A 24,696-nucleotide genomic window follows, 5' to 3' on the forward strand; every position below is an offset into this window, starting at 1 on the left:
TTAATCTGCTATTTGTTAAAAAGAGAATCATTCCTCCATTGTTCAGATGCTAGTTCTTTTTTCTTATGCAAAAATTAAAGCAAAACAAGACTTTCTTTTTATTTGTGTGAAAATAAAAAAATACACCCATGATTTTAAGAAGTTAAACATGGAAGTTTTTCATTTGGCATTTTATGTGTAGTTCAAATTACGAGGTTGCCTTCTGCCTAAAAAGTAAGCAACATAAAGCTCAGGAAAAGAGGCTGTCACCTGTTTTGCTCTTATTTATTTATTTAAAGTTCATACAAAGATTCTGGTAGATTTACTTTCAGTTTTATGTATAACTATGTGATGTCAGTGCCCTCATATCCATAGCAAATTATTCCAAATGAAGCCTCCTACAGGAAACATTAACCTGAAACCACTGGTTTATAAACCATGAAACAATAAACAGGACTTGACAATCTTCTCATCCACACAAAGCATGTTAACTACCTACAGAGCACAAGTGATGGCATGTGACAAGAGTGGATGAACACAATAATTATACAAAATCCAAAAAGTACCATGGGGAATAACTGAAGCAAATTGCAAAAATCTGCTTTGTTACAGAGAGCAAAGAAGGTCTGAAAGGAATGCCTGGCCACGAAAAAGTAACTATAATTTATGCTTCTGGTAAGAAATCCACGCTATTTAAGGGAAATGTAATGAGCCTTTATCTTACAGAATTAGACAAATTTAACTGGATTAAAACCTTTTCCATACATATTCTAAGGATCAGGATTGTTCGTGATTTGGCTCCTATTAGTATGCTTTCCATATTTTGGATGCTATCACTGAACTAAATTTTACTAACTCTTATGGCTTAATTCTTCAAGTCAACTTATTGAACATCAGAGGCTTTGAATCAAAACCACAGAAATCTCAGACCTGCAGGTACAATGTGAGCCACAGGAGAAACTTAAGAGACCTTTACATGTGCCCAGTCAAAATGAAACAGCTTAGAATATCTTGATCAGCCTTGTCACAGCCTTCCCTTTCCATAGCTAAGAGTGCCAAGCAGCAGAGTATGTTTCACAGAAAAATATATACAACAGCAAATGAATGCGGTTTTCTATCAGATTCACCAGGCTATACTGCTGACTAACCAAGAATACAATAACTACTAATCATTGACTGTACAGTATAATTAAACTATATCTTTCATAAGCAGTCTGGGAACTTGAGGAAGATTATTTGTTATTCTCCAATCAGGTGTTAAATCAAGTGTTGAAATGAAAAACATACTGTGCACGGAGACACAGGCACACATGGTTGTTAACTCTCAAGCAACAAGACTTCAAAGACTTAATGGTAAACTAAACATCAGCATTACCCTGCTTACACAACTTCTGATACATGATTTTTTTTAAGTACTTCACTGAAATATGCTGTATTATTTCCATAAACTACTTCAGAAGAAAAAAAGTTATTTTATGACTGTCTTCCCCTTCTCGCTTTTTCTCATGTCAATAAATACCAGAAAATGAAAATCCAAGTGGATTATCAATGCTTACAGGTTACGTAATCCTACAACCTAAAATTAAATGCTGGGAGTATTTACTGTCAAAGCAAAGAGATATTATCTTTAGGTGTTTATCTATTTGCTTACCTTTACTTGCACTCTCAACATGCTGCAATTCATCTGGAAATTTTAAGATGTCACGGTAATTCTCCTCACAAATTTCTGCCAGAAAATGCAATAGGGTTGTTTTCTGATCTGATGATTTAGTATCTCGAATCTAAAAAGTGAAGCCAGGAGAAAGAAAAAAAAATATTTAAAAAAATTACTTATTTTCATAAGATGCTTTAATAAAGTGAATATTGTAGATGTAAACTTGACAGAAAAAAAAAGTTGCCTACACTGGTTGCCTGCAAATGAAGCAAATTCTTAAAAAATGAAACTTTTGCAATTCTTTATACTTTAGGACTATAAAGGGAATCTATCCTTATGCTGTATTTTAAAATAATAATTATGCTGAGAAAAAAATGTGAAGATAGTCCATCAAGTCATTAAGTTTAGCCACACCAGTTCAGAATGCTCACTGTGATTAAAAAAAAATAGCTGTGAACAGAGATTAAACAGAACAGAATGTAGTTCATTCTTTCAATGCCCTCCACTGCCAGATTGGTAAAGGAACCTCTTTGAAATGCTGTATAGCTGGACAGCATACTAAAAGTCAGAATTTGGTCTCTTACTGACCAAGTTAAAGAAACTCCTAGTCATAAATCCATATTTTTTTACTGAAGCAGAATCTAAAGCATATTGCTTTATCCTAAAGACATTTAGACAAATTCTATACAGATACATGAAATAAATGCACCCCACCCTACTGGAATACAAAATGACAATAGAAAAGCCAAAGTAAAGGAACCTCAGTATGTTTAGGTTTATTTATGAAAAGCTGCATGAAAACTGCCCACAGAGGGAAGCAATGGGTTATTGCAGTTTCACTATTATCCTTTCAACTGAAGGCAATTTTTAGTGGTCTGAAATAAAGGTCATCTTGAAGGTGGTAAGACTCTCTGTTCCCATTAACCTTAATGTTTCAACTGCTAGAATCAGTTTATTATTTTTAAAAATAGTTCTGAACTAATAGTTAAAATACAGGCCTACAAGCAAATTTCCAAGTGAACTTTTATAGTTACGGTTAAATCCCGTGGCAGAGTGCATGTGTATATGCAAAGGAACATCATGAACTTAAGAGAACGTGAAAATTAAATTAAGTTTAAATTTAGTTACTCCATTTTTATGCAGAGATAAAGAAACAATATATGAGTTGATTGAAGATTCTTTGGAAGTAGAGATTATGCCTTATGTATAAAGGCAACAGAGCAAATAGGGGTATGCAAGAGTTCAAGATGGGCATACTTCACATTTTATATAGAATCAGTATTACAAGTACATCTGTAAAGATTTTTTTAACTCAATTTTACTAAAACCTTTAGGACAGTTCTTATAGAGAAGTAAGCTATAACACACACAACAAATGAAATTAAGGATTTAAGAAGAAATAATAAATGTGTGTGTAAAATCTCCTATTTGTTTTCCCATTCTCTAAATCACTAGAAGTTCTAATTCTATAATCCTCGTGACAGGCTTGCCATCGATGTTCAATTTAATACAGGCCTTTCAGCTTTAGGGATTACCCTGTTAAGAACAAATGAGTGCAGTCGAAAAACAGGCTTTTAAAAATATAAGGTATTTAGGCAATTAAGAATGCAATTTAATTCATACCGATTCGGTGATTAAGGACTAAACAATGCTCAGTAATGGTTTGCAGTTAAAAGGTTTTAATGTGTTACACACATAGAAGTGTTTCCAACTTGGGAAAAAAAAAAAAAAAAAAAATAGATTTAGTGGCTCAACATCTGCGTGGTAAAAAGAAACTGCATTTCAATTTGTCTGTGAACAAGAACTGTAGGATTTCCTGTCTTTGATCTCTCTGACATCATCAAGTGCATAGGCATTTTTTTTCTCCAAACGGACAAAATTGTTTTGTCTTCAGCTTACACCAGGAACATGCCTTGTCACCAACACTAATATCATATTTACAATAGCATGATTGCCCTTCAGCACAAAGCTACATTGTCCTTTTATAAACAAAATCTCTGGCAAAGGGCAAGTTTAAGATGCAACAACTGGTAAAAAGATTCACTTTTAGTGAATTACTATAGCAGCCTCCCTGAACTTTACTTTTTCTGCCATATTAATATTTTCACAGAGCACTTAACACTTAGGCAATCATGAATGCTCTAGTGCCTACATCAGAGTAGGTGCTTCTGCTTGCCAGCCTTGATACAGCACATGAATTCTAATATTGATCTCTCTTATTTGAACAAAATTAAGTTCTCTGTCTTCTGCCAAAGGCTGTTTACAAATCATTTTTTTTCTTCAATAACATCATAGACTGCAATATAACATCCAGAAAGATAATCTGTTTTTAAGGATTTCCAATTACTATATAGGAATTAGCTTCTTAGTTATGACCAGACAGGTTTTAATTCAAATTTTCTTAATTTTTTTTGTTACACAATAACAGATTACTGTGTATGACATTATCAGCTGTATTTTAAAAACATTTATTTTGCAAAATACCAAACATTTATCCCAATTCAATACCTGTCTTTTTTCTTTTCTTTTTTCAGAACATAGAACATAAGTACTACCATCTACTAAACAGATAATCCTAAGATTGTTCAAAGATGACAGAAAAAAATCAATTAGCAAATCAGTTTTTACTGAAAAGTGAATTCTTCACATTAGGGTATCTCATCATTCAAACAACTCTGTGTATTCTGCTTATAGAAACATGTACACACAGACATGAGTTCTACCTTGATGACAGCTGGCTCAAAATTTAAATCTCTTTTTTATGGACCCAAAGTCCACTGATATTAAAGATAGTTTAAATCACTTATCTAAAACAGAAAAAGACCTCAAAACCTCAAGCTAAAAACTTAAACATGAAGACTTGTAAAATTCTGATCAATTATCCACTGGTTTGATTCCCCTTATCCCAAAATGTTTTCTGGTTCTTTTTTCTGAGACTTAAATCCTTGTCTTTGGGCAAAACATCGACCTACAGTAAAAAGCAGCTAAAAACTTACACAGAACTCACAGTTAGCTAGATTGATTATAAATTCTGTTCCCTAACAGGGCAAGTCTTTCCAGAACAACAGTATTCAGAGGATAATACTGGTTTTTAACTTACGTCTTACATTGTCCCATCAAGTATCTCTTACAGTGAGACACGGGGGAAAAAAAAAAAAAGTAAAAAAATTAGATAAAGAAACTACCAACATTTTAAAACATTAAGCCAGGTGGTCTTAATTTAAAACTCCTACTGAAGCAGTTCTTATTTTAGGCAAGTAGTGTTTAAAACTAGTGAGAAATTCTTTTCCTTGTTCTAAACCTGCTTAAGAAAAAGAAAAAGTAGCAGGCTTTATGGCAAGCAAAACAAACCTTGGGACAATGTTTGGTAAGTTATATCTGACTTCTAATCTAACAATGTACTATCTAAGGCTAGAGTGACTTCTAAATTGTGACTTCTAATTCTACTGCTCGTCATGGTTCCATATACAAAAACAGATATTTCACACAAGATATTTCACAAAATATTAAGATAGTTATTTTTAAGCTTTATGGGTATCTTTCAAAATGCAAAATAAAGGCCCCCAGATTCCTCTAGAAAAAGCTTGGGGACTGAAATTCATGGCCTTAGGGAAGAAATGAGACATTTCAATTTTTTTTCAAGGAAGACATCTAATAGGGTAACCATGGCTTCTCAAACTGCCACCACACACAATCTTCCAACATTCAGCCTTCAAAATTCAATAGCATTTAGATGGCCCACAGAGCAAAACCCTGTTAGCCATCTGACAACAACAGACTGCTACCTTGTGCTTGCTGTTAAGATGCCACTTATTTCTCTTACTGCCTTGTTCAGCCAAGAAATATAAATTAGGGATTTTAATTCACAGCAAGATTTCAGTAAGCAGGACAATACACTCCATGCTTAAACACAAAGAAGTTTTCATGTTCACAGTGAACAGCAATTATTGCCCAAGTGGAAATTCTGAGACTGTTTGAATAATGTAATAAAGTTGGTAAGTGGCTGGAGACAGATATTAAACCTGGTGCTCATAAAAGCTACCACCACCTGATATAGTTTAGTATTTTGTACTATTCCCAAAAGGTAACAAAGGCCTGTCAAGCTGCACTCTTAGTTAATAACACAAAGCCAATAAAGCCATCTTACTATTTTGGGTGGACAATGGAAGGGCAGAATTTGAAAGCAATTAAACAAAGGAAACAAAGAAAAACTCATTTAAAGAAAAAAAAATACATGGTGAATAATAACCATGTAAACACCTCTTATTTATAAAATTAAACATCAGTGAAGTAGGTTACTTTTCTAGATACAGTGCTACAGCATAAGTACAGGTACAAAATGATCGAAAAAACAGCTATTGCTAAAGCACATTATAGCATAAGTACAGGTACAAAATGATGTTCGAAAAAACAGCTATTGCTAAAGCACATTATCATACTAATCTAATTCAGCTTAGCAAGGCAACAGAAAAGCAACAAAAACAGAGCTTTATATAGCAGAAAGTATCTTTTAACTTGAATATCAATAAATTTTAATTACAGATAATGCACATGTCACTCTGTCCAGAGAAACTTACCCACATTTCCATTACCTTAAGTTACTTGATCTGAGTTTGGAACTTATGAGTGATAATTCACAAGGCTTTATCAATATGTAGAACTATTAATGATACAATTACTTGTCAAGAATTTTGCAAGACTACCTTTTTGTTCTACCAACTATCACTGCCTTTGTGATTATTTTATTTTTAAACATCACATTATAACAAAAAGTACCTCATACCTAAATGCAACAGCACAGTCAACATTATACAGAATGTTAAAGTATTTTCTCTAAAACTCACAGGGACTGGGGGAAAAAAAAACAAACAAGACATATTCCTCAGAAATATCTATCTTGAAAATAAAAGAAGAATGTTAACAAATAGATTTTGTTTCTGAGAGCAAGGATGAACTAAATAGTCATAGATTTTTGTCTCCATTCTTTTAAATGGCTTTTAGCTGTAAGCACAGATAGCTATGTTTCAGCAATTATTCAGTTCAGTAGAGAACAATTTGCAGGATAAGTCAATCTACATTAGCTGGGTCAACATCTGTGGGATTTGCATTGACAGCAATTCATAAATCTATCACCTGAAGTACAAGAGTATCTTCTCAAATGTAAGCTATGCTAGAGCAGCATTCATGCACAGTCATCATTTCCTCTCCCCATCCTTAACAAATAATTTTTGTACTTAAAACATTTATTTCCCTTTGGATTTCACTGCTACCAAAAAGAAAACCCAGCACTAGATATAAGAAAAAATTGCTTCGCCTTCGCCTCTCTTTAAAAAAGCTATTAAATAATGCAAGTATTTCTCAGGTGATGGTTGCTACTTGGCCAGAAGTTAGCAATATATTTATATTAAACTATAGCAAGCACAGCCCTTGTCTACTAAAATATGTCAGATAAGACTTGCAAATATGTCAGATCAGACTTGCTGTGTATCGGAAATTCTCGTTTCCACCAAGGTTCAACTTCCTTCAGTTAGCCAACAGATTTCCTCATGCTGCCCAAAAAAGGGACTTGAAACCTGGATACCCCAATTAGGAAAAAAAGATAATTAAAAAATTCTCTGCAAGATTTATGCCTTTTGATTTTTGTTTTGTATTTATTGACCAATGCTGTATTTCTTTATTTGCAAGATACTTTCAAAAGATATTTTACAAACTGAGATGGTCCATTTCAGATCAATGCCTCACACATGTTTTGCCATATAAACAAACAATCACTGAACATCAAACTCTGACTGCTATAGATTCTAAGTTCTCATTGCATCCCACACTTCGCCACCACACTTGAAGTAAAACCTAGGATAACAGAGTCCACCTTCAATCCCAAATACTTATTTCTGTGACACTGCTTGAGAAATGGCTGGGTAGAAGCCATTCAGAGCTCTATGTATTATGCTATTGATAAGAATAAACTCAGATTGAAAACACTGTTCTGCTTTTATACTCTGCAGAGTCAAAACAAACTGCCTGAAATAACCACTGCAGTGAGTAAAACAGCTATAGCAGGGGGCCATCCTAGAACTGTTAACTCTGTATTCATTTATCTGTCATTAAAACAAGGAGGTGCAGTCAGTAAACTACACTGAGCAAATGTTTTTCCCTGTTTTAGATACTTTCTCACATGTTTTGAGTTTCATGAATCTGCACTTAAATGTTTTATAGCTTCATCTTACCTTGCAAAGAAAACTGATATTAAAACCAAGAGACTGTGCATTTCTGGAGCCAGAGTTCATGTAGTTTCCAAGGAACAGCACTAACTCTAAAAGCTTACTGAAGCTTTCACTCTTCTTCAGCTCTTCACAAGCCAGAGTAACCGCCATAATGTCAGGCTTGATATTGTTTACGTGCTCTTCAAACATAAGCTTGAAAAGGATCCCATTGAGACGTGACCGCAACATTTTCACTGAACTCATCTACAAAATAAGAGACATTAAATCAGAACATAAAAGCTTATCTACACAAAATAGCTTATCTTAGTACAATATTGTGCAGCCAGTGAGACTACAGTTTCTGTATGCTTGCGTTGCCTACCTGGGATTTCCAGGAATCCATACCTGCCTACAGGTATTTTTCCCCAACCATACACTTTGCTTGAAAAAATTCAGCAAAGCAACATTTTGAAAATGAGAGGATGCTTTGTGTTACCAAACTATTTAACTTGTCAGTTCCAAACTCCCTAGCAATAAATGCAGACTGCCAAAACCCCTTCCTCCCAGAGCAGAGGAAACAGAAGCCATTTCTACCAGTTAAGAAGAACTGAAGACCAACCTGAGGGTAATGTGGCAAATATTTCATCACATCTCCAGTGAAGTTACCCTTGAACCTTCATGTTTACCAATTCCCTAAAATTAAGATTCTCAGTTTTTCCTCCTTCAGAAATGGGACCAAAAAATCTCTCAAGTGTGCATGCTGGTATCAGCACACACACAAACGATTGCACTTCAGTCCGATTAAGCTGAAGAATTAAGTTTTCCATTTCTAGGCTCTTACTGAGCTGATGCAGAGCTCTCAACTTGCTCTTGGTCCCTGGCAGAGCAATTAGGGAGAGAGACAATGAATTCTTAGGGACTCTTACAAAAGGACACAGGAATATCTAAGTGAGTTTGAGACACAGGAAATCAAGCTTCACTAGTCAAATATTTATATAAAGCCAGACCAGATTAATACTATAGTTAATGAAACATTTTCTGCTATTGTACTGATGTGATATGTTAATTGTGATATTTAGAGAAGGTATCAGTGCTACCTCTAACAATGTGTATTTTTGAACTTTTATTTTAAAAGAAAACCCAACTGATTTTTGTTCAGTTAGTAACTACACTTATAGCAAGTCCTGTAATAAATACTCTTAATTCTACCAGTATTGATAGCCACTAAAGGAGCTCAAAGGCATTCTACACATACACCATGATATATGATTTTCAAGTCCATGCCATCAGAAAGCTGCCATCTGTGGAACCCAAAGACACACAGATTCAGAAGGTGGATAAAGAGGCTTTGCATGAAAATCACGACAGCAAGTTCTGTATGAAAAAACACTATGCCCAGAGATACTATGTTTTTCAGTTCCAATCTAATGACTTGTATTTGGTAGACAATGTAGTGTCTGCTTTTCCACCTCTTGCCTTTTTATCCTTTTAAAAAATGTTGTAAAACTACTGCCCAAGATACTATTCCATTTATGTTTCAGACACTTTCCAAAAGGAAGTACATGCCTAAGTCCTTCCTGATCTGATAAAGATGGAAGGTTACAAATCCCAGCATTGTAACAGAGTAAATGACAGAGATATTGAAAAGTATCTACAATAGGGATTCATTAGTTTAAATCCCCAAGACCAATGTCTTCATACTAACTACTACAGTATGTCTGTGTCCTTCACATTTTGCACAAGTGATCAGCAATATTTCCTTCCAGTCAGCAGTAGACCATCACTCACATGAGACATTTAAATTTGAGAGAAAAATACGTACTGAAAATTTTTAATCCGCTTAAAAATTTTCATTTAAATGCAAGGATGATTACCTTCCAAATCTATCTCCTAATTTTAATTAGCAGAATACAGAAAGATTTCTCCCTCAACGTATTCACTATCAGTGGTGCTCCTGAAGCACTTTTTCCCCCTGAAAGAAAAGCTTTGTTATGTGACAAACCACAGATCTTGGCTATCAAAACAGAAATGTTATGTGCTCATGTCTCTGTTGTACCAATCTTCACCATGGCTCCTTGAGGAACCATGATGTTTCTACTGGTGTTATCTCCCACAAGACAGCTATCTACTAGAAACAGCAGAAACAACTTCCACAGGATAGACTTGTGTGGCCTGAATAATAATGAATTCATACTAAAATGAACATAAATATGAAGGCTGTCCAGATGGTCTCAAACAATTCTTATTATAAGACTGGAAGGACAAAAAGGAAAGGATCATAAAAGAAGCGTTTCAGCATAACTTGCTATCTTTTTTTATACATCTCCACTGATAAAAATTTCTCTGTGAGCCTCTATAAGCTAACATCATGCAAAGTCTTGAAATGCTTCTAATCATTCTATATTTCAGAAATATCATACTGAAAACATCTGCCATGAAAGGATCTACCATTACTGAGCTGCAGAAGATGGAAATAGAAATTAATCACAATTTGCTTTAACGTTTGTAGAACAATCTCCAATTACTGATTTTACTCAAAATGGCACAGAAAAAGATGTCAAAAGCTTTAGAACCTGAAACCAAAAGTGCAACAAAACTTGTATTAGTCAAAAGAAGAGTGCAACTTAAAAACTTGTGAAGAATAATAATTCACAACACTTCAGCCAATTTATGCTTTCTTTTCTATTGCTCTGAGTGTCATGGAACACTGAACATTTATTTTGCAACATAGTTTGACTTGCAAAAAGTATTAAGTTTTCATTTCATTTGATTATCTGCATAATATTTAGAGAATCACAGAATTGTTCTGGTTAAAATAGACCTTTAAGGTCACTGATCCCAACCATTTTAAAAGTATCTTGACAATGTAATGAGAGCTGTTTCAAGGGGGTTGTTTCCTTACCATTTCAAACATTTGAATATATGTTGAGCTCTTTAAGTATCAATAACAAATGCTATTTTATTTCCTCCTTTGACACTCTGCCCTGGTTTCTCTTTCATACACATTGCTAATTACACATGGCTCATAAACATATTGAACTTACAGTGATCTTTTGGAAAAGGTCAAATTGTTTGTAGTTCTACAAAATTAAGAGTCAAAGGCATATAAGAAATTACACATTCAAATAGGTGCATGTAATAGCAAGCATTAGCTTCCACTAATAGAAGTTAAAGAAGAAAAAAAATGAGTATTTCTTTTCCAGCTCACTGAGAGCATTGGACTCCCTGTCATTATTTCCCCTTCTGGGCTTTTGTAGGGGTCTTTGAATTCTCTATCTAATCATGTTATTTATTCAGTTCTTTATTCTTTTTATCATCATTCAGTTCTACAGCCCTATATTAAAACTAGGATCAAAGGTTATTGGCAAAAGAGGCAAAAAGCACTATTAAATCTGCCTCACTTCCTAAGGAAAAAAGCTGACAAGCCTGAAATACAAACCTGTCAACTTACTCAGGCAATTTAGGCTCTTAACTGTAATATATTAAACAGTTGCTTTTTTCTTTCTATTAATAATCTAGAAAGATAAATTCTTCCGCAGCTCTAGAAACCATAATGAGGCCAAACAGGTGGCAAATAAATTAAATTAAAATGACTGAGTTACTCTAAAGCCACACAGGTCAATAAACTTGTACAGCTCTTGTTGGTTCATCTAACTCTCAGCAAGGACTGTCCAGGACAGCAATTCCTTATTACACAGCAAATGGGGCCACAGGATCTGCAAGTCTCTACAACTCAGTGCGACTTCCTCCCTTGCACTGGCAGTGACAGTCCTGACATCCCAGCTCTCAGCAGCTAAGTCAGTCCTGCCTCACCAGCAAAAAACCCTCCCGCTTTTCCAGAACACACACTAGAAAGGGAATTTTCATCAGCTGCAGCCACTTGTTTGTTAGCTGACTGAAGAGTTAACTAAAACTTGCACCACATATAATTGTGGGGTGATTTTTAAAATGTGGTAATATTTTTCTTAACTCAGAGTCGGTGCTAAAGTGGGTAAAGTTTTCCTCAGATACAATACAACTAACACTGCAAAAGATTTTATTTTAACCTGTCCTCTGAGTTGACAGGAAAAGTTTGGCACTCCCACTTTATAGAACAGATGAGGCTTCTGCTTTTATAATACTTTAACTGTCTAAACATAAATTATAACTGAAATTGAAGGCAAATATCCTTACTGAAGTGGCAGCTGTTGCCATGATACACAAAAGATGAACTCCTAAGCACGCTGTTGCCATGATACACAAAAGATGAACTCCTAAGCACGCTTTACCTTTAAAAACCAGATAATATTCTACCTAGAATATTTAATGTTACACAACTAGTGCAGTTAATCTATTTTTCTCGCTCTCCATCAAAGCTAGCTTTTCTTTATATCAAGTTCTGTAGCCTTTTTGCTCCCAGGATATAAGTTCAAGAGCAGTTCCAACAACTGATTTGAATACACAATTAAATTTAACCTTTCATATAAATGAAAAATTCTAATTTTAATTTAAATATCAACTGAATAGTAAGTTAAACAGTCTCTTCTAATAAGATAATAATTTACTAGGTATGTTTTTTCTACAAAAAATCTAAACAACTTATTCCAATCTTTACTAAATTTGATGGCATTATCTGATGAGCATCTCTTAGTAATTAGCATACCTAAATTTACCTAAAATAGAGTATGTATACACTAGTATGTATATAATAGAGCATGCATTTTTAAAATTACTTAATATAGTCAGCTTTTATCCCCAAACTAACTTCTAACATCAATGTTAAGATTATTATTAATGCAAAACTATAAAATGAATTCAACACACAGCAAAAAAGGAATCCATTTAAGTAGCTGAAGTTTAGTGGCACTTCCACTTTAATGGACTGTTCAATTAAATAAAAATTGGAAACAAAACCAGCATTTTAGTAGCATTAATGTAGTTAAAGGACTCTAAGACAGAATCACTACCCATAAGGAAATGGGAGTATTTTTTTATTAAACCAGATGGTGAAGCTGAACAAACAAACAAGCTCTGGGAAACTTAGTTCCTTCATGAGGAAAACACCACCATTTGGAGGTGTTTGATTAAGCAGATTTTTCTAATTAATGTACCATTGAATGCTTCTAAATTCTTTAACATTTTCTAGTCAGTCATTCCTCAAAAGAATGCATCAACAAAAGTGTGGTCATGACTGTCGGAAAATAAGGACACTTTCATGACTTCTTCAATACAATTGAGTGAAAAAGAAAGGACCAAATATTTAGTTTCAATCCAATACTAATAATAAAATCAATAAATGTGTGTTCCTCAGGTATGTAAGACAACCTATAGAGATTCTACAGTTTCCCAAGTGACTTTAGCCTATAGTTGAAAAATTTACTGGGAAAGAAAATGCCAAGAAAAGCAGGATGAAAAATTACAAGAAAGAAAAAAATCATACTACTACATAAAAAGAATGAGGAAAAAAGAAAAAGTACTAGACCTGTATATTGGCAACCTCATTAAATGCTTCTGTTTTATCACTACATGGAGACAAAGCAAAAATCTATTCCTTCAAAGCTGTGGTAATTGGAGGTAAGTCTTCAGTATGTGAAAATAAAAACATTCAAGTGTTCTCATATACTTAAGTTTTGTAGTATCTCAGTACTTGATATGTGATGTAAATGTCATTTATACACTCCCTGGCATGCTTTGCTCACTGCCATTTGCTGACCTTCCTTCCTTCCCAAGGATCAAAAGGCTGTCTTGTTGTAGGGCTGGCAGTATTACTATCGTTTTATCACATTGTTTTAGCAACTGTGTGTGTTATATGACAAATAGAGAACAAAGTATTCATCCCACGCTTTCAAATAGATTTTTGATACACATGCATGTGTTTACTGCTACACAAAATATAGAATATATGCATGTAAGGATATATATCCATCCATACCATGGAATCACAGAACTGTATATATGTATATATATGGTTAAGTTTCAACATATTGATATTATAATATATTAATATTACTATTATAAAAACAACTTACATATTTGCAAAGATTTTTAGATTATTACTTGTCAATAAATAGATAGTAAAATTTCCCTACGGCACAACTTGCAAAAACGCTAGGCAAAATAATTTCAACTTAAAATTTTACTTTTCAATCTAGTTGACAAAATAAAACTCTTCAGTTAATAAATGCACAAATACATACCACAACTCCAAATTGTTCTGGTTCAGCAAGATCATTATATTCATCCTTTAATTCAGCTAAGGCATTGAGTTCTTTCTGCTCAGGAAGATTCTTCACTAGGTTCTAAAACAAACAAGGCATTATATTAAATTTGTTATATTAAACTAGCAGAGATCTTAAAATAACACGCTTAAATACCACAACATGGAAATGTGTGAGGAAATTATGGGAAGCTTATTTACACAGCTTTAACATTATATAAACATCAAATCAAACCAGCAATTATTTAATACAGACATCAGCACCTCTCTGACAATCTCTAATTTGAAGAGTGCCTTCTCAGTATTAAGAAGATAGACAAAATTCTTGATGCTATCAGACCCTAAAGAATTATATTCCATCTCCAACCGTATTTTGCCCTCATGATTCCATCTTGCTCGTTAAGTATTAATCAGGAAAGCTGGTCTGTGTAAAGCAATACATAACTACCTAAAAACCCCAATCTTTGGACATTATTCAAAACATCTGTACACAAACATCACTTAAACTCCTTGCACAAAAAGAAAAGCAACATCTCAGAATCGTACAGATCTTCTGGATGGCCAATATTCTGGAACTCAGCAAAAGGTAGAACTTGCTTGAAATCTTAACCTTGTCCACAAGGAAAATTGTGTTATCTTTTATATGATCTTCACATCTCAAAGTATACATATGCTACATGTATAAAATATTATTCTTAAAGCCGAAGAATTTGTTTTAGAGATACTCAGTGAAAGTGCAGGTCGTATTTAAATTTTGATATACATGTTAGTTGAAACAAAACAGTAACGTAATTCTTCAAGAGAAAAAAAGTACATATTTACATTCAAGCAAGCAAGAGTCAATAGGCCTTGTTTGTTCAAAAAGGTTCATAAATATTAAGATCAAAAAACCCAAGTGAATTAAAACATTACTGCTGTCCAGACACAGAGAGTACCACCACAAACCACCTCTGCTCATATTAAAGACTTATGACAGAGAAAATTAAGAAACGTAAATAAAAGAGAAGGGACATGCACAGTGACACTATCAGAGAACCAATGATGACTGTTTAGGTCTATGTCATAAGACTGATATGAACAAAAGTTATGAGCTTTTTAAAATCAGAAAAGCAACCAGCACTACAGAAGAACATTTTTTACAGATATAAAATACTTAATTGGAGAAAAACTGTATTATTAGAGGTACAGGTCTTATTTTTAGAACACACAAATCTTGCCATCACTCTTGCAATATTTTTTTTTGTTAGGAGAATTTCATTACTGATCACACTGCCAGGCTTGATCACAGTAGACAATAAGGTACAACCCTCAGAAAGGCAAGAGTCTAATTTATCAAATTTGTAAGGGATAGCTAATTAATTCTCCAACCTGAAAGAATCAAACATTTATCCATATTAATAAGGAAAAATGAAAATGACACTCTCACACAAAGCATCCCTGTTACTGAAAGAGTTTTACACTTACACCAGGGAGCTACTGAGTGTTTCAGTGAGCAGAGTTCAATACACTTGACAGCAATAAGTATCAGAGTCTCCTGGATGCCGTACAATTAAGCTATGGCTTTGGGTTTAAATCTAAGCATGCTTTCTTTCCTATTAACCTAAGCCCATCTCCCATAAATTCCTAATTCAAACAAGTTAAGTATGTGTAAAACATTCTTGCACATTTGATTGACAGTTTAATGCTGGTAAAGATCAAAGACATGAACTAATAATGTAATTTTTAAAAAACCTATTTTCATTAGGCAAGACTATTTACCAAATGCTGTCATCAGTAACTTTACAGTATTTGTCAGAAATGTATATTCCATTGCACATTAATAAACTTACTGTGACACTATTTTTTCCATCAATACAGAAATAAAAGTATTTATTACTAAAACTACCTTTTTTAAAAAAAATAAAGTTATCATGCTAGCATGCTTGATCATTTCTTTTCCTCATCCACACCCTTTTAGGATCTAGAGCTAACACATCATCCTATTTTACCCTCAGCTTTTAAGTGGAGAAGTTTGGCTCTACTAGCTCTGCAGCCCAGTCAATATAGATGTAGTGAGTAACTGACAATGAAGCTGATGCATTCAGTGATCACATACTCATATCCTTGTCAGTACTTTGGGAAACAGAGTTTCAGTGTATTAATGATTATGTGGGTTTAAATAAAAACAGGATAAATAAAACTGGTTTATATAAACACAAAAAGTAGAAATCTAAGGCTGTCTTTAAGAGGCTGCAACTCATTCACTCCTCAAAGTCACAATGTTAATGACCTACACACAGTGTTTGACAACTCTTACAAGAATTAACTCTCTCAATGACACACTGGGAATTGAGAGTATTTTTTCCCCCAGTGTTTTCCTCAAGGAAGTTACAATAGCATATAGTCTACTATGTACTCAAACTGATCAATCCCATTAATTTATGTATTACATTATAAGTCTGAACAGCAGCCAGAAATGAGGACTTGAGAAGCACAACTAAAATATGCTCAGTTCTGTTACACCAATTTAGCTTTCACATCTTCGACTCTTAGAACAAAGCAGTTTCTACATTTATGTTTGTTTTAACATGCAAGTTTTGCTAAGCATGAAAGAAAGCAAAGTTTGTTTTGTCAAATTTTTCCAATCAGTACTATTGAAAACTGTTAAAACTGGTAAATGAGTTAATAACTCTGTCTGAAAATTTGACTAAAAATAAACCAGTATAAACTGAATATGAAATAGATTATACAGTCCATTGTTCCCAGTACATTTCTAAGAATATCTTTAGAAACACAGAAGGAAGCTCTTCTGGGTTATCAGCTAAACCTCCCTGCTACTAGAAGCAACTCTGCCACACCATTCCCTTTAGAAATGGACCAATTTCTAAAGCCTCAGGTTTTTGAAGATTACAGGCAGCCAAGTTCCTAGATAGTTGCATTCATGATGAATTCATATACATTTATTCTGGTTGTTAATATTGCCTTTTACTTATGCAACTTCATTTTTCTCCCTGGTCCTTATGCACATCAGTCATCTCCCCATATAGTTATAATGTAGTCATATTCCCTCTCAGCTATTTATATTGCTATCCTAATCAAACCAATCTTGTCTAGCTTCCTTCTGAAGGCTGTTTCTCCATCCCTCAATCATCTTCAGTAGTTTTTAAACTCAGCTTCTCGATTTTCAATTCATTTTTCTCAAATGTATTGAGTATTTTAGAGTAAGGCTTTTATTCAAAAGCATAATAATTATTCCCTCTAGTGGAAAAACTTGACCTGATACACCTTGCAGAATATGACACTAAGAGAATGTAACAGTAGGAAGTGCTGTTGAGTGGAGTAGTTGCAGGTGTATGAGAAAACAGCAGTCCTTCCTTTAGAGCCTCAAGAAAATAAAAAGGGCCTTGGTGACAAAAATAACTGCAGAAAAGGACAAATTTGATTTGATACATTTAATTCCATTTACACTGTACTTAATGCAGCATAGTGTTTTTATTGAAAACAATTTATGTTCAAATTTGAAGTAGTGAATTATATAACTAACTGGGAAAAAAACAGGCAATTCAGTTTAGTCCTGTATCCCTGGAACAACCTTTCTCCAGGTCCAAGAAAGGAAGAAGAAATTAATTTTAAAAGCCTTAAGGGGAATGGGACAGAGGTGCAAGCAGGAGACAGGGAAGGATGAAGGCATAAAGTGAGGCCCGTTGTGTCAGATGGAATCTGAGTCTGTGCATGATATTAAACTAAACCAATTTAACACCAGTATCATTGGTGTGCTACATCTGTAAAACATTTTAGGTTTGTATGTATTCCTGTTGCACTCCCTGGAGATAATGAGAGGCAGTGTACACAAGAGCTCTGCTCCTACTGTGAGCAAATCAGACAAGGATGAAAAGAAGCTCTATTCTTTCTTTCTTCCTTCCAGCTAACAGATTTTAGTTTCAAAATAAGCCCAGACCATCTGAGACCAGGTGAGATTTACAGATGGTTTTGGGGTTGCAGCAGTAACCTGAAACATTCAAGGGTTATCACTAGTGACAAACAGTTGTTTCCAAAAGAAGCCTGATGAAACTTCATTACCCAGCAGCTGAAAACTGATAAATGCTTGTCTTCAAAACTAAAAAACTGGAATTTTCAGACACTTCCTCTGGAAGGGAAAATTCATAAAACAACAGATTCAGAAGTTTTGTTAAGTGTCTTTTCAGAACAGTTTTACTGGTATGTGTGACAGTACTGAAAAGTAGAAGTGAAATGAACAAAACAGTAAGTACAATTGATATATTTGTAGCTGATATCCAGGACATCCTATGCTGCTCTTATGTTTGAATTCTTAACCCTTTGCAGCCTTTTTCATTGAAAACAAGCTCTAAATAAAACCAGAGATATTTTCACATACCTGAATCAAGGATTCACTCAGCTTCTCTTCATCAACCTCTAAAATGATATTTTTTATTTCTTCATAAGGCAAACGGAAAGAACCCAAAAATATTGCTGAAATTCAATAACAAATAATTAGAAACAAAAAGGTAAGAAAAGATTGATCTAAAGCAGCAAACTTAATTTCTGGCAACTGAAAATTCATCTTGATCCAAATTAAGATATTCACAACTAGGAATTTTTCTATGTAAAACAAATGCTAGATGAGGCACATTATTGCCATTGGGCTAATGATAAGTTTCTAAGAGATGAAATTATGACAATACTGAACTGTTTGCTCAGCCTTAATTGCCCTCTAGCAGTTACTTATTTCTAGCAATACAGTCCTGTTTTTGTCAATGGCAACATCTGCATTAGTACTTAAAAAGACTTGTTTAGCCACTAAAAGGCTTTATTATTTTTTCCTTTCATAACTATGTATGAATAGCTGTACTGCATTTACAGTTGGCTGAATGGTATCTGCACAACATCTAGATAAAATTCCACGTCAAAAGAGTAAGTCTAGCAGGACACTCCATTTCTCAATATGCCTGCCTCAGGTTCCCTCTATGATTCAGTTGCTTTTGTCTCTCAGTTTTTCAGGCCCAGGCCTGGAGAGGAAAGATTCTCACGACAAAGCAAAGGGCCTAGCAAGCTTCTTGCTGGTAATAACCATAAAGAACTGGGCAAAGACAAAAAAAAAAAAAATAAAAATACCCTAACTCTACTGCTTTTTAGGGTAACAAACTCACATGAGAGACAATGCATATTGTATACCCTTCAGAAATGAAGTTATCAAAGCAATTTTATCTCTGGATATTACACTGCATCAACAGAGCCCCATTCAGTAAACTACAAATTATTCCTAATACAGATGGATCAGCAAATCATTTATTGAAGTACTAATAATAAAGTAGTTAGGTATTCATACTAAGTAATATGGCTGATTTTTCTTCATCCTTATTTTTAAAATTTGAAGTTTCAAGCTATATTTTTGCATTGCTCTAACCAGGAGGAACCATGAGGAATGGCCTCTCAACACCAAACCACAAAACCTAACAACACTGTGCCTTCTCTGAACCAGCGATTACCATTTAATCACACTTCCAGTCTGAAGCAAGTAATGAAAGACTCAACTTTTTGTTAAAAGACAATATAGTCAAATGTATCTGACATCACTTACATAAATTTTGTGCAGTTTTTCCATCCAAAATTCTTAATTCTTTGATCCTTTTCTTCGACTGAACTGTCTTCTTTTCTTCTGAATCCTCTACTGCCTTTTTAGCTGGAAAGAATGGATTTATTAATTTCTGATTCATTATTATAACTGTTCCATCTTAAGCAACAAACAACTCAGCTCAAAAACCACAGTAATGCATCTATTGGAATCAGCTCAAGGCAAAATCTAAGCACTGCCTCAACGTCCTGTAAAATGTACAAAGAAACACTGCAAATTTACAACTTAGGAGGAACATTAAATAAAAATGTTTATATGACATTGACCAATTTTCCTAAGCACTATCAAATTATATTTATACATTTTCACCCACTAAATTTATTATCTTCAGCTCCAGTTTATTCCAAGCACTCTTTAAAATACAGTGGTTTGGTGCTATGTCAAAGCACGTGAGTGCCCTCTGTTGACACATTAACAACTCAAATAACATTTCAAGTCCTTAATTCTAAACCCAGATAAATAATGTAAGATTAATCATACTACACAAAGGTAAGTCTTATAATTTATTTGTGTTGCCACTGGTAAAGAATGAAATCAATAAAAAAATACCATATGTTTTCAATTGATTTATTTTTAATTAGCAAGGATTGCTAGCATTATATTCGGTACTTAATATTACAGAGAAAGTAACATGGTATTGAAATACTTAAAATATATGCTGATTTTTTGCATAACTTAACATACTTCATTTCCCCAGAATTTTCTAAAGTATTAATTAAGTAAACCCATCAACAAGGATAGATTTTGTTTTAAATATCACAGAACATATTTGGCACTGAAGGAATAGAAACTTCATGTGCTTAACATTAATTAAACTTAATGAACATTTTATGTCCTTCAGAAGTAACTGAAAAACTTGAAAGTTAAAATAAGAGGAACTTTTAAGCAGAATATGCATTTTTTTTTTGACCATTTTTTTTTTACTGTACTAATTTCATCAGCATGGGTTTCATAACAGGTATCTCCTAAGAAAGTATGTTAATTTTTAGCATGAAGAATAACACCAAATCCTCAGTTTTAACATCTTACAAAATTGGAAAAAAGTAGTAATTTTTCTCTTTATGAACATCACCAATAGGAAAACATCTGGCATAAAATAATTCTATGAGGTTTACACCACTTGAATAATTAGTTTATCTTGGGCATTTTCATACTGGCATTATCTAAGCTAGTACAAGACAGTTCCTGCATCCTCAGCTACCTCTAAAAATCTAAAGCAGGAAAAGCTAAAACAGAAGACAACTCAAGAACTATGCACTGCTTGCTGTTGCCTTGCCCTGCCATTATTCTGCAAACCTAACTATATAATATGACCAACTTGCTTTCTATTTATAAAAGAACAGAGATACACATTGACTTGATAATACACAGATAATACTGAAAATTCCTACCAGCACTGACCCCTTAAGTATAATAAACTGCCATTGAAAATCCTGAAGTGACACTCCATGAAATAAGCACACCCTCATGAATAATTATTCTCAATTAAACAAAGAAATAAAACCAGATCCTCAACAAAACAAAGAAAATGCACCCGAAAGTTAAAAATCCGTGGTCCCATGAGAAGGCAATAAACATTGAGTTCTGTTACATGAACCAAAGCTATTGAAAAGCCTAAAATTGTGTCTGTTGAAACAGGTGTGGGAATTGATTCAAGATGAGTGACCTATTCCAAACTTGTTATGTTTGAGAATTAAGCCCTCCAGATTTCCATACATGATTCAGTCTTCAAAGTTTTGAACACACACCCTCACAATCCACTCACCGAGTACTAAACTCATAATTGTTGTGAACACTAAAGGCCAACGTGGTCTGTACCCAGCTAAGATTATGCACACACATGTCAGTGTGTAATCATTTCAGTCCTGTGGCTTGCAAAACTGCAGAGGTAATAAAAATAGTATGTAGTAAAAGAAAACTAGAGAAACAAATTTTGTTGCCAATTGTCACTCCACACAAAGGTAACTACTTTCCTACAGTGTTAATTCACATACACCTGATCAGACACAGCAAGTGAGAGAAACAGCTCTGTGAGAAAGAGTTCAAGAGCAAAGCTGTTAGATGAGCCCAACTCAAAAAATGCATTAAGTTACTCAGCTACTACAAAATTAAAACAGGAAAAGTGGTTTTGGGTGTTGAGTTTTTAAACCTGCAATATTTTATAGAAAGAAACACACATACTGGATGGGCCGAGCCAGAATTCACAGGGGTGACCTCTGCCCATACAGAGCAGCCAACCAACTTTTACTATTATCCTTTCTCTTTCCAGACCGCATTCCCTTAGCCGTTGGGAAACTACTAACCACATTTAGAACACAGAAGAACACACACTGATATAACAAACCATGGCTACTCTTACCTGCTTAAGCCTGAAGAACTGTAACACCACCACTTATAAATCATCCGTGTTATAAATATTTAATGCCTGGGTTAGATTAAAACTTTTCCATTTGGAAAAGACCACGGTCTTTCCAAAGGTTCCAATCTTTTCAAGCATGAAACTACAAACACTCAGTTACCTTTACACCAATTCACAGAACACATGGAGAAATACTCTAAGCAGATGCTTATGAGACTGTACTAAATTCACAGTCCAGCATTAACACCAACCTTACCAACTTAGGACTCACAGGCAGAGTTATTATTATAATTTCTCCAACACAATTTGACCCATGCTTAAGATTACATGAAGCATCAGGAAGCATCAAAAGCCATGCTTTTCCCTCTTCTATTAGTGGCTCTCTTCCCCAGACTGGACTGTCACAGAACTAGGGGTTATGAATTTTAAAAAATAATTACATAAAGAAAAGATAATGGATAGATTTCAAAATCTGTATACTATTGCTAAGCAACCTCCCAAGCCTTTTCCAGGTATTCCCTTCAAGAGTGCCTGTTTAAAGATGACATATTTCTGTTTGATGCCACAGAACCAGAGGAAGAGATTAAAAAAGGATTTTATAGCAATCAACACAGGTTAGCTCAAAAAAGCAAGATGAAAAACCAATTCAGTAAAAGAAACAGGTCTGCTCTCCAAGTCTGAAGCTTTATTCCACAGGATCCATCTCCCACCCAACTCCCAAATGAGCTAGTCATCCCCCTCTGAGTACCTTGTGTAAGTTTTCCTCTTGTATTTCAGAACACAATCAGCTTTTTCCCACCTTAAACGAGGCTTGATCCAAATTCAGCCTTCCAAATATATGACTCATATGTTTCACTTCCCAGAACATACTCACTAATCAAGTTTATGTCAGTCATTCACATTAACAGCCCTGGAATTATGGCAGAACCCTCCAATAAGTGGTTAAGCCCATCCATGTACTCTAGCAAAGGACTCTCAGTTAACGTGATAAATAACTCCCTTGCAAGTAGAAAAGCCCCAGTAGTTTGTCACCACATTAAAGAAGCTATGTGCCAGCAGAGTATAGTGCAGATTGCAAAGAGCCTGTTGAGTTGTCCTCTTACATTTCAGATCACCAAAATACCCACTAATGCATCACTACCACAAACTGGTTACACCTACAGAAGATTTTGGTTGACTTGACTTTACTGTCTACCTCAAGCAAACAAGAGAGGGAAAAAGGAAGAGCTAACATGATAAAGGAAAGAAGGAAAATAAAAAGGGAGTTTTGGCATACGCCAAAGTCTCTATGAAGACCAGAAAACACAGATGTCAATGCCTGTACTACATAACCTATTTATTTTTCCTTTTTAATTTAGAGTTCTATTTTGTTAATAACAACACATTTGTTTACCAGCATTGAAGGAAAAAAGCTGATGCAACATGCTGCAAGGAATTGTTTTCTGTTTACCTTATATTATGCAGTGCACGTGCAGCTCAAGTGTGTACCTTTAGTGATACCTTCTGCTGGGAACTACTAATCCCACTGAAAGAGCATTTCTTGAAACCCATTCAGGGTTTAATGACAATGCTATACAAAAAGTTATTTAATTTGAAATTACATTAAACAAGACTAACAATAATCATGGCAAAGAACATACACAAACATGTTTAAATACTTCAGAGACATAATTAAGAAAAACATTCTACCACCAGTACTTCTTGCAGAAAAAAAAACAAAAACACTTGGCTCTTGAAAGTTACCATTCTACACTCATTAACATAGTTACTGAATGGCACCAAAAGTCCTCATAACAAATTCTTAGAAATGCATACAACTTTATTTAATGTTATTGTAGCTGCTAAAGCATTTTATTGAGTTGAAATGTCCAGTTCATATTAACCTCCTTTCTTTTCTGAAATAGGAAGTGAAGGATTTTATTAAATAATTAACAGCAAAAACTATCAGTCATGAACATGATGAGGTTGAAAACTAAAGGGAGACAAAAAGGAGAACACTGAATTACAGTGTGGAGAAAGCAGAGATTTAGGTGAAATTCAGCCTATCCAAACCTGAGCCTTTAATCTCCAGTTTCTGTTCACTGTGGGTACAGAACTGATAAATGTCCTTATATTGTCATGGGAAATGAATGAGTAATTTCACCTTATTTCCATCTGCCAAGTGGCTTAACAATTGTATTTGCTAGTATTTGGCAGCAAAAGTAAATATAAAAGAAAAACTGAACGCTTTATTATCCCCTTTACCTGAAAGAAGACTTATGGCTGGTATAGGTATATAGGAGGAAAAACAAACAGCAAAAAAAAAACCCAGTGTAGATACAGCTTCAAGGAATGTAAACTATCCATGCAGGAGTATGAACAGCTCAAACTATTAACTATATGGAGAAGTTCACTCAAAAGAAAAACCATGTGAAGTAAGGAGCTAGGAATGCCATTGAAAGACTTCGTAGCACAAAATGTAAGTTCTACTGCAACATAATAAAACTTCTTTAAGCCTGGCTAAATTCATTCATTTGCGAAGGTACTGACAGTACCCCTACTTCTGCGTTACCTCTAGAGGCACCCAACACAATGGAAACAAAAGTCCAAGAAAGGAGGAGAGGAAGGAATATCAAACATGGGGTATTCTCCAACATGCACTTGTTCTCTCCCCTCACCAATACACTGAGCTTT

The 24,696-nt window shown here is 34.3% G+C and overlaps 1 protein-coding gene across 1 annotated transcript in view; it reads right to left on the reverse strand.

The window, feature by feature from the left end:
- DIAPH2 (diaphanous-related formin 2) overlaps nt 1-24,696 on the reverse strand; it is a 195,346-nt gene that overhangs the window by 110,740 nt on the left and 59,910 nt on the right. The window contains exons 19-23 of the mRNA XM_009997260.1: nt 19,611-19,712; nt 18,408-18,502; nt 14,013-14,114; nt 7,861-8,100; nt 1,631-1,760 (exon numbers count right to left, since the gene is read on the reverse strand). Of these exons, the coding sequence (XP_009995562.1) occupies nt 1,631-1,760; nt 7,861-8,100; nt 14,013-14,114; nt 18,408-18,502; nt 19,611-19,712 (669 nt within the window). The remainder of the gene's footprint in view (nt 1-1,630; nt 1,761-7,860; nt 8,101-14,012; nt 14,115-18,407; nt 18,503-19,610; nt 19,713-24,696) is intronic.

Source organism: Chaetura pelagica, unplaced genomic scaffold (assembly GCF_000747805.2).
Source record: "Chaetura pelagica isolate M959 unplaced genomic scaffold, ChaPel_1.0 scaffold344, whole genome shotgun sequence".
Classification (NCBI taxonomy): domain Eukaryota; kingdom Metazoa; phylum Chordata; class Aves; order Apodiformes; family Apodidae; genus Chaetura; species Chaetura pelagica.